At 52.5% G+C, this 11,490-nt stretch overlaps 1 protein-coding gene across 1 annotated transcript in view; it reads left to right on the forward strand.

The window, feature by feature from the left end:
- The window catches only part of FRY (furry homolog (Drosophila)), a 257,892-nt gene that overhangs the window by 244,097 nt on the left and 2,305 nt on the right, over positions 1-11,490 (forward strand). The window contains exon 59 of the mRNA XM_006879581.1: positions 9,628-9,738. Coding sequence (XP_006879643.1) covers positions 9,628-9,738 — 111 coding nt within the window. The remainder of the gene's footprint in view (positions 1-9,627; positions 9,739-11,490) is intronic.

An 11,490-nucleotide genomic window follows, 5' to 3' on the forward strand; every position in this document is an offset into this window, starting at 1 on the left:
CTGCAGAAGGTCAAGGACTATAGTCTTCAATATTGATTGGAGCTCAACATCAAGAAACAAAAATTCTCACCACTGGGCCAATTGGCAGCACTAGGATAGATGGAGAAAAGATTGAGGTTGTTAACAGTTACAGCTTGCTCAGCTCCACAGTCGACACTCTTTTAACACCAGCAGTCAGGAAATCAAAAGACAAACTGCATTAGGTAAATCTGCTGTCAGGCACCTCTCCAGAGTGCTCAGAACCAACGATGTCAGTTAAAGTACTCCTGATTCAGGCCACGGTCTTTGCAATTACTTACAATGAACCAGAGAGCTGGACAATAACTAATGATGACAGAATAAGAATTGATGCCTTAGGGAGCTCTGGTAGCCTAGTGGCAAGATGCTACACTGCAATCCCAGAGGTACATGGTTCAAATCCACCAGATGCTCTGCTGGAGAAGGAGGAGGCAATCTCCTCCTGTGCAGTCAGATCTGATTTGACGGTACACGTAAAAATAATACAATTTAAAAAAAAAAGAATCGATGCCTTTGAGTTGTGGTGCTGGAGGAAAGTCTTTAACATACAATGGACCAAAAAACAAAACAAATAAACAAAAAAAAACCCCACCAACCAAATAGGTCTGTCTTGGAGAGGGTGAAACCAAGTTTCTCCTTGGAGGCTAGGATTTGAAGCTCCATCTCACATACTTTTGGCACGTGGCCATGAGAGACCAATCCTTGGAGAAATACATCACGCTTTGAAGGGTGAAGGGATAGCACAGGAGAGGAAGACCCCGGGTGAGATGGACTGATACAATGACTGTGGCAATCCAGGTAGGTGTGTCAGTCAGTGAGACTTGCTCAGGACAGGGTAGGCTTCAGAGCTAAGGTTGCTATGAGTCGCAGGTAGATTGACAGCACATAACAACAATGGCCAGTCGGTGGGGGGAGTGCCACAGATTAGAGGCACCGTTGCCTGCCACCCAGTGCAAAGGTGACATTGACAGACTGCTGCTGACCATCTCAGGGTTGCCCCCGAGCCATGTCCTTTCTGAGTCAAGTCCTCTGTCTTCTGGAATCACCAGACATTCCCGTGGTGTTTAGACACTTGGCTGGCAACTGAGAGGTGGATAGTTCAAGCCCCTCCAGCTGCTCCAGAGGAAAAAGGTGAGGCCATCTGTTCCTGTGAAGTGGGCAGTCACTGACACCCCGAGGGGCAGGTCCACCTGTCTTGCGAGTCAGCAGGGGCTGGATAAACCCTGAGAGGCTAGGGAAACCCCAAGGGGTGGGCACACACTGTCCTGTGGGTCAGCAAGTGGGGAAATTCCTAGGGGCCAGGGAAACCCTGAGGGACAGACCCATCGATCCTGCAGGTCAGCGGGGCACTGGGGATACCCAAGGGGCAGGCCCACGCCACACAACAAATCAGTAGGCCCACAGTGTACTGCAGGTCAGCAGGCCCACAGTGTACTGCAGCCAGCAGGCCCACAGCGTACTACAGGTCAGCAGGCCCACAGCATACTGCCTTCAGCAAGCCCACAGCATACTGCCTTCAGCAAGCCCACAGCATACTGCCTTCAGCAAGCCCACACCACAGCAACGGACTGGGTTGGCTTGGGGTTCTTTGGGCTGCTCTGTCCCTCAGCTCTCTGTTTTTAACATCCTCACTTTGTGCTGGGACTTTTCTTCATTTTGATAAATCTGAGCGCTAAAGGAACCTTGATGATACAGCAGTTGGCTCTCAGCTACTGACTGAAAAGTCAGGGGTTCAATCCCAGCAGCTTCTCCACAGGAGAAATCTGCTTCCTTGCAAATTGTTGTTGTGCCATCAACTCGGCTCCAGCTCGTACCCACTCTACACAGAACAAAGCCCTGCCTGGCCCTGCACCACCACAGCTCTGGAAAACTGCGGCCACTTCCCACACAGGGGTCACTGTGAGGCAGAATCATCACCACCACCCAACACAACAGAGGGTAAACCGTGGACACAGCACCACCTTAGCCGGTGCACCCAGGAGGGCCAGCGACGGTGCAGCCGTTCCCAGAGCAAAACAGAGGGAAGACAGCCAGAATGTGTAAGAACACTTAGTTGGAAGGACTGACATGACACAGGGGCTTCAGCTCCACAACCCTGAGTCCTGAGCAAGGCTCCCACTGCTGACCGCTCTGGAAGGATCACAGGAGAGGGACCTGGACAGAAGGGGAGGAAGGTGGAACAAAACTTGACATCAGAAAACTGATTGCTGGTCTGTTAGAGACTGGAACCCCCAAGACTGTGCTGTGGCCTTCGGTAACGTTTTGAGCCTGAGACTAAACTCAGCCTGTGACTGAACTTTCAGACAGGCAGTAAACATACTTATATGGTGACCTGTGACCAGGGTTCAACTCAGCAGCCATTCGTGGGGAGAATTCTGCCTCCATAAAGGTGGTGATGGTGGTTGTTAAATGCCATCAAATCAGAGTCAAGAAGGTACTCACTCCTTCGAAAAAACAACTGGACAAGATCCAAAGGACAGTATTTGCCCAGGGAGAAAGTTAGAAGTTAGACAACAGGAAGAGATAGGATAGAAGAATACATGGGAATGAGAATCGCAGAGAGGAAGTAGGAAGAGTGCTGTTACATTGTGTCATCTATAATTAAAGTAATAAAAAATGGAAAGCTCAGATTGTTGACAGCTTCAGTATGCATGACTCCACAATCAACACTCTTGTTACCATCAGCCAGGAAAGCAAAAGACAAATTGCATTGGAACAGTCTGCTGACAGGGAAATCTCCAGAGTAGTGAAGAGCAATGATATCAGTCAAGAGACTAAGGCGCACCTGATCCAGGCCATGGTCTTTGCAATTACTTGCTATGTATCAGAGAGCTGGATAATGACTAGGGAGGATAGAATGAGAACTGATGCCTTTTAAGCTGTGGTGCTGGAGAAGAGTATTGAATATACCATGGACTGACAGGAGAACAAACAAGTTCATCCTAGAGACGGTGAAACCAGGCTGCTCCTTGGAGGCAAGGATTCTGAGGATTCATCTGACATACTTAGGGCATGCTGCAAGGCGAGACCAGTCCTGGGAGAGGGACATCATGCTTGGGAGGGTAGAGGGACAGCACAGGAGAGGAAGACCTTCAATGAGATGGATTAACTCAGTGACTGGGGTAATGGGGATGGGGGTATCAGAGACGGTAAGGTTGGCTCAGGATAGAGCAGGGTTCAGAGCGCTTGTATTAAGGGTTGCTATGAGTCACAGGCAACTTGACATCATAAAACAACAACAACAACATTTTCTCTTTAAACTCCTCAAAGCACAATAAAAGATTTTTTTAAAAGGAGAAGAGTTAACAGCCTGAGACAGTTCCAGCCTGTCCTACAAGGATGTGAGTTAGTATTAACTCAACAGCCACTGCTTTCTGAGAAAGGCATTTCCTCCAAGATTTGGGAGTTCTAAATACAAGTCAGTTCCAGCCTGTGCCCTTATAAAGGAATCCGAGAGAATAAACACCAGCATGCCTTGGACTGCCAGAAAAGGAGCCTTGAGGAAGGCCTTGGCAGAGCTGGCCGTCTCCCTGGGACATGGCTGAGCCACGCCGTGAGGGCGGGGAGGGGGAGATGTGCAGTGACGCCCCTCACCTCACGTCTGCGGGGACCAGGGAAGACTCGCTTACTGGTGTGATTATCACCTTCTGAAAAACAGCTTGAAAAAATCATCACAGCTGTTTTCTTCCCACAAAGCCAGATAATATACTCAGCTTCTGCTTCATTCCACGCTTCTGACAAGTAAATGCCACGCGGACAGTTACTTGCTAACATGCCTGCAGAACATTCCATCGAGTTTGGCCCTTTCCCCAGAGTCACCGCACCTGTGAGGAGTGTGTCAACAATGGACCAGAGGCTTGGCAGGGGCGGCTCTGATGGGTCGTTGCATTTTAGCCGTAAGATCTTGTAGAAAGAATTTTCTTGAAAACAGGGCCCACTTCAATCTCTATTATTTGTGTCATAGGCTTAAAGGTGTTTATCTTTTAAAGCAGCAGAAGCTGTTCAGGCCAAGGTCTAAAAATCCTTCCAAAACTACCCGCTGCTGTGGGCTGAGGTCAGCTCTTAGCGACCTCGCCGTGAACTGCCGTGGGGTTTCCAATGGAAGTCTGTGAAGGAGCAGACAGCCTCATCTCTATCCTGTGGAGCATTTAGGGGGTTTGACCCACAGACCTTTTGGTTAGCAGCAGGTGACGTTAACCAGCCCCTGGCCCACCAGGGCTCCTTAATGTCATCACTGAGTATTCCCACATCAGCGTACCAGGGTCACGTAATAGTAGGAAAATACTCGAGAAGCAGCTGTAAACCGGGGTGAGGAGTGGGGCGTCCTGCCGCTGTGTCCTTCGTGCCAGCCGTCCTCACAGCCCTGAGGCTGGAAATCAGGGAGAGACAGCCATCTCTTTTCCAAGGAGCAGCTGGTGGATTTGAACGCCAGACTTTCAGCTCACAGCCAATGTGTAATGCACTTTGATTTGTTCTTATACGCTGGCTGGTACCCTAAGTTAAAGGACAATGGGAACAAATGCATTTTTTTAAGAAGCTTTAAAATATGCGTGGTTTTGTGTCCTTGAGGCTTAGATGCTGGCTCAGAAGGCTTTAAACATCAGAATCAACAAATTGGTCCAAAATTAAAAACAAGAAGCAAACAGTGCCATCGAGTGAGTTGTGACTCACAGACCCCCGTTTCGCCGCCCTGCCCCACACAGTTCCAGGACTGTGGATCAGGTGACCCGCCTTTCTTCCACAGAGCAGCTGCTGGATGTGAACCGCCCACCTTTCAGTTAGCAGCCCAACATATAAGGCACAAGCAGAGCACCTTGGTTCAAAATTAAGCATTGGTCAATTTTTAAAAAACCAAAAACCTTCTAAATCAAGTTGTGACTGTCTCATTCCACATACTCAAACTGTCCTGAAGTCAGTTCTATAGTTATGAGATGGTAAAACCAAACACTTCGCCCTTTGATAGCTAGAGTTGAACAAGGCCCAACTAGAGATTTAGATTCCTTGAGAGCAGCTGTCAGGCTTGGAGAAGGATATCATGCTTGGGAAGGTGGAAGGTCAGCGTAAGAGAGGAAGACCTTCAACGAGACGGATTGACGCCCTGTCTGTAACAATCGGCTCACATGTGTCAGAGATGGTGACAGTGACACAAAGTAGGCAGCGTGCCGAGCGTCGTTCACAGGGCCCCTCGGGGTCATAATGGACTGACACATACCAGCAAGAGTGGTCAGTTCCAGAAGGAGCCCTGGAGGCGTGGTCGGTTGAGTCTCAGGCTGCTGACTTCAAGAGCTGACCGCCCAGGTGTCCTGCAGGAGAAAGGTGGTAGTAGTCTCCTGCTGCAAAGCCTCACGCACCAGGAGGGCCCCCAGGGGTCAGCATCAGAACCGCAGCGGCACGCTAGTGCCTATCAGGTCTGAGCAGCTCACAGAACGTGTCTATGGGAAAATAGTCTCAAAAATAAAACGCTGGACACTGCTGGCTCTGAGCCCTGCTGGAGAATGTGCAGTGTCTGTTCCTCCGCAGTTGCAGTAAGAGTCCTCTGTGAGCTGTGGTGGCCTAGTGGTGAGACCTGCACAGCCAACCCAGAGGTGTGTGGGAGAGAGGTGGGCGGTCCCCTCCTGCGGGAGGGCTGCCTCCAAAGCCCGCTGGACTAGATGGCTCATGACAATAGTCCTCTGTGGAGCTTCAGTGGGGAAAGAGCTGAGCCCCCAGCTTCTGGCCAAAAGGCTCATGGTTCTAACCCACCCTCCTCCCATAAAGACTATGAAAATAAGCCAGTCGCCCTGGAGCTGATTCTGACTCACAGCGACCATATAAGATGCAGAACGGCCCTATAGAGTCCCCAAAGCTGTCATCTTCAGGAAAGAATGTGCCACATCTTCCGCCCCAGGACTGGCTGCTGGGTTCAAACCACTGACCTCTCGCTTCACCACTCCTTTCTTCTTTCTTTTTTTTTTTAATTTTTATTTTGTGTGTGTGTGTGTGTGTGTACTGTCAAATTGGATCTGACTGGTACAGGAGGAGATTGTTCCTCCTTCTCCAGCAGAGCATCTGGTCGATTTGAACCCTGTGCCTCTAGGATTGCAGTGCAGCTTCTTGCCACTAGGCTACCAGAGCTCGCCTCCTTTCTTCTTTCATTGCTGTGGAGTTGGTTGTGACTCACAGCTGACACTTCCGAGGTTTCCAAGGCTGTGGATCACCTGGGGAGAGATTACCCATGAATCTCCACTGGAGTGGCTGCATTCAATCCCACAGAGAGGTGCCTCCCCTGGATAGCAGCTCAGCTGCCTGCAGACTGTGCCACCAGACCCCCTATGGACCTCCTGCTGCCAGCAAAAATGACAGCCTGGGAAGCCCTGGGGCAGGTCTGCTCTGTCACACGGGATCGCCAGAGGCCGTACTTTCAAGAAAATGACAGATTGTTAATTAGATATCACTAGGATATTTACAATTTAGAAGTTATGAAACAGGACATATAAAAGATGCTTATATTAGTTAAAATATAAAGCAACATGACCATTTATTTGGGGTTGAAATGCTTCCTAAGAAGCCCTTGTGGTGTAATGGTTAAGCACTTATCCCCGAAAGGTTGACAGTTCAAGCCCTCCAGCTGCTCTGGAGGAGGAGAAGTTTGGCCATCTGTTCCTGTCAACATCAACCCTTTCCCACCAGGTCAGCTCCAACCCACAGTGAGCCCGCAGGACAGAGCAGAGCCACCCCCAGCGTTTCTCGTGCTGCAGTGTCTTTATAGAAGCAGACTGGCAACCTTTTTCCAGGAGTGATTGCTGGTTTGAACCACCAAACTTCCACTTAGCAGCCAAGGAATGTGACCACTCTGCCCCCAGGTTTCCTACTCGTAAAGATTCCCCTCTGTGGTCAAGTGTGACCCACAGTGACCCCTTATCAGGTTCCTAAGACTCAGTCTGTATGGGAGGAAGAGCACACCTTTCTCCTGAGGAGCAGCTGGTGGCTTCGAACCTCTGACGTTTGGTTAGCAGCCTCACATGTGGTTACAGCACGAGACCCCCTCTAGGGCCCATCTGCCCTGTCACAGGGGTCACTGTGAGCCAGTAGCACCTTGATGGCACGCGGCAATGGCATCATCCCTCACCTTTCCCAGACCTGGGTCTGTCTCCTCAGCCTGACCTGTTCATATGCTGGGTGCTGGTTTGGTCGGTGGCTCCTGGTCCCGGCACAGACGGGCACGGCCTAAGCCAGCAAACGGAGGGCGCTGGCAGGGTGTGTACTCTGTCCTTGACCTCCTTTCCACTCAAGCTCGCTGGGTGTGCCTTTGACCTCTAACCGGACTGGACGCTGTGCACGTGAGGGGGATGCATCTGCAGCCGCTCCTGGCTGGGAGGACGCTGGCCCTGCGGACGCTGTGCGGTAGGGCGAGGGTGGGTCTCCTGGTGGCTGCACTGACCCTCTCCTCTCTCCTCTCCTTTGTCTCCCTGCCATGCTTGCTGTGTAGCAAATGGAATCTCTTGCAGTAAGTTCACGTTCTTTCCTATTCTTTGTCCATTGGCACGTGCCCCTATCAGGAAGCCCAACTCCACGTGGCTCCCTGTCATGCTGTCCCTTTCCGTGTCCCTGTCTTTGACTTGGTGAACGGGGACAGGCGGGGGTTTGGTAGTGTTTTGGGTGGCTTTGTCTCAGGGGACACCTGCATTGCTGTGGGTTCCGGTGCTCAGTGGGGTCTGGAGTGATCGTGAGCCCTTAGCAACCCTGGTGGTGTGACAGCCAAAGCCGGGCTGCTGACTGAAAGGCTGGAGGTTCCACCACACCCCCACACCCCCCGGCATGCAGGACAGTGTCCTGGCAGTCTGCTGCCATCGGACCCCAGCCTCGGGGACCCTGACGGGCAGCCATGCTGTAACACGTTTCCATGAGTCAGCACGGACCAGACGGTGCCTGACAGCACAGTCCTAAGCCCTGCTGGTGCAGTGGTCAAGCTCCAGGCTGCTAACTTGAGGCTTAGCTGTTCAAACCCACCCAGCTCCACAGGCCAAAAACCTGAGATGACAGCCGAGGAGACCCTAAGGGGCAGTTCTGCTCTGTCCGTGGGTCAGGGTGAATCAGGGTCCTCTTGATAGCACCTCACAACCCCGTAAGGAGCCCTGTGAGCAGTGTCTTCCTGGGGACAGTCCCTCCCATGGAAAGTCCCTCCTGTGGGCAGTGTCCTCCAATGGACAGTGTCCTCCCATGGGCAGTGTCTTCCTATGGGCAGTGTCTTCCTGGGGACAGTCCTTCCCATGAGCAAATGTCCCCCATAGCAGTGTCCTCCCATGGACAGTCCCTCCCATGGAAAGTCCCTCCTGTGGGCTGTCCAGCTCAGTGACCAGGAGAGGATTTGTGAACAAGATTGGACACTTGGGAGAGTAGAATTTCAGTGTGTATCCTTTTCCTCCTTGAACTTATTTGGGAAAGGACTTTAAGCCTCTTCAGAAACCCGAATGTGCACCAATTTCTCTACTCTTCTCCTCCACTAAGAGAAAGGGCCCCCTTCGTCCCCACTGAACCCCACTTGAAAATTACAGAAGCATTGGTTTTAAGCCCCGTGCTTAAGCCTCGTTTCAGGGGTGACCCTCAGCCATGGAATCCTATCAAGTGCTGCACCCCCTCGGTACCTGGGAGCGCCTCCTTGTTAGACTAACAGGCAGGGCCTAGGTGAACCGCGGAGCCAGGCACAGCTTTGCTCCCGGTGTTGGAGTGGCTCCTGGTCCGCTGGTCTGGACTGTCCTCACGTGTAGACGTAAGCTGGACAGCCCAGGGTTTCAGTTCAGGGCTCCTGAAGGGGCTCGAGGGCTTCTCTCTGGCAACTGTTTAAGGCTGAGGCCACAGACAGCTACACTGCAATGTCCTCATAACTACATCATCCTTTGAAAGCATCTTCGCCGCTTGCCAGGCTCTGCTCTGGCCTGTGGCGATGGAGCCCTGAGCCGGAGAGAAAGGATACAGTGTCCTAGAGGGGCCATGGGGCCAGTCCTGCAGTGTCCTCAAGGACAAGAATGTGAACCCCAAATGGACTGTTACATGGTCACCCCAAAGCTACTAGCCAGTTTATACTCTTGATGCCCAGAGTAAAGCCTTTGTTGCTTGACTATACATTGATATATTTATAAATAAAACCAACACCCTCTTGGCTTTTAAAAACAATTTGTAGTTTCTAAAAATGCACACACTCAACTCTAATTTGTCAGCATTTGATTGATTGATATTGTGGAGCTTTCGCAGGTCTGCAGCCCTGTGAGAACTGTGTTTTCTCGTAGGTGAAGAGTGTTACAGGGGTTTGCCAAGCCGAGCCCCCGTCCGTTTCCTGTCACCAGGCTCACAGTGCACGCCTGGTGCCCTCTCCCTGCCCCCTGAGGACACTACATGCAAAGACACACTATCACCTCCAGCAGACCTTTGTGCCTATGAGATCGTGGGTCCTCACTGACGTGGATTTGACCAAATGTTGGTTTTCTCCTTTAGTGGGGATAATAGTTAGGCTTCCTCAGAGAAGGAAAAAGTCTGTTAGTCTCCACTGAGATTTCACTTGCCAGGTGACGACGGTGCCCTCACAGGCTTCGCCTTCGTGACCTTTGCGCCCCGCCCCCCTTCTCTCTTCAGCAGCTGGAGCTGTGTCAGAGGCTGTACAAGCTCCACTTCCAGCTGTTGCTGCTCTTCCAGTCCTACTGCAAGCTCATTGGCCAGGTGCACGAAGTCAGCTCCACGCCCCAGGTGAGTCAGCCCACGTCCCGGCGTCACGGCGCTCTTGGGTTCAGCCCTTCACACGGTTCCATCCCTCCTTCAGCGTGTTCTTCGTGCACCATCTTCAAATGGCTTTGCCCTGATTTCTCTCTTGTTATTGTTAGGTGCCATCGACAGGGCACTGTCCTGCACCAGCCTCGTCTCGAGGCCCATTTTTAAAAGGTTTTCCGATGCAGGGCTAGAACCAGGGGGACAAAGTGAGGCATCAATGCTGACTCCAACAGAGAGGCCCTCAAATCCTTCGGGGAGGGTTGTGAGGTGCCCTGGAGTCACCTGCACACACAGAATGGAGCCCTGCTGGGCCCCCAGCTCCGGCACCAGGTTTGATGAGCCTCGGCCTTGGCTGCAGCCGCGGGGTCCAGGATCCGTCCATCTCATCAAGGGGCCTTCTCTTCTCCACTGACTCGCGCTTTTCCAACATAAGCCTCGCTTCCCTTCAGCCCAGTGCTGCCCTTGTGAGAATCCTCGGGGAGAATGATCCTGGGCGGCACGCCTGCTTGGACACTGAGTCTTTAGGAAAAGGAGATGAAGACGTGCAGTGTTAGGGTCTCCAGTCTCCTTCAGCTCCCCCGTCTGCTCCACATCGGGATGTACACATGAAATCAGAAAGGAAGACATGAAGCAGCTCTGATAGGCCACCCCGTTCCCAGAGGGTCAGGGCTGGGACCCCAGCAGACTTCATTTTGTTGGGTCCCCCGTGTGATGCATTTTCTTGCACATTGAAGGTCGGTGGCTGCCCATGGCGAGCCTGTCTGTCGGCCCCTTCAGCCCAACAGCCCGTGTTCACTCGGGTCTCCAGGGCCCCCTGTGGACCTGGATTCCATACGTTGGCTTCATCCTGACACCTCCTTAACGGACTACACAGTCTGTATCACCGTAGCTGTAACACAGAGAGACTCGAAGCATCCAGGGGACTCCCTTTACTGCAGTGTCCACTGCTTGTTATCCTCACTGTATCGACTGCAGTGTTCACTTGACCGGTCGTGGTATCCACTCACTGCAATGGTCTGGACCGGAACCTGCAGCCTCGCCAAGGTCCACCTGCATCCTAACATGCTGTTGTTGCTGTGAACCAGAGTCAGAACCGATGCACAGCTGACTCTCCAGTGTGTGTTCAGAGGCCGCAGACCACACGGGCTGTCAATTCCCCATCCCTCTCCCATGGAGCCGCTGGGGGATTTGAACTGCCTGCCTTGAATTGGCAGTGCAGCTCCTTAATACTAACTAGTCACCAGAGCTTCCTGCATCTTAGTGCAGTAAAGGACGTGAGGAGGGGTGCCAGGGCTCAGCACATGGCAGCTCACCTCAGGGCTGCCCCCCAGACCCAGCCACCCCTCCACGGGCAGCTGTGGCCGCTGCTTTTGTGCAGACTGACAGCCTGTGGAGTTCAGGGGGCAGTTGTCCCTGTCCTCCCTGTGATCGGTCCCTGTGAGGCAGAAGCGACTGGACACAGTGGGTATTTCCAATGTCAGATGGTTGGATGCTGTGCTGTTCCCACAAGAGAAAGCCCTGGTCACCTGCTCTGTGCAGGTGACCGCCAGGAAGTCGGTGGGCTGTCCTGCATGGCTTGTGGGGGTCTCCCGAGTCAGAACAGACTCCACAACACACAGTGACAGCCGTGTGGGCCAGTGCGTGGACGCTGCAGAGGCCCAGAGGCCCAGCGCTGGGCACAGCTGCAGGCAGGGGTCTACAGGTTCTGAGCCTGCATCCCAGCCCTCCCGG

Source organism: Elephantulus edwardii, unplaced genomic scaffold, assembly GCF_000299155.1.
Source record: "Elephantulus edwardii isolate Elephantulus edwardi_28Jun2011 unplaced genomic scaffold, EleEdw1.0 scaffold00004, whole genome shotgun sequence".
Taxonomy (NCBI): domain Eukaryota; kingdom Metazoa; phylum Chordata; class Mammalia; order Macroscelidea; family Macroscelididae; genus Elephantulus; species Elephantulus edwardii.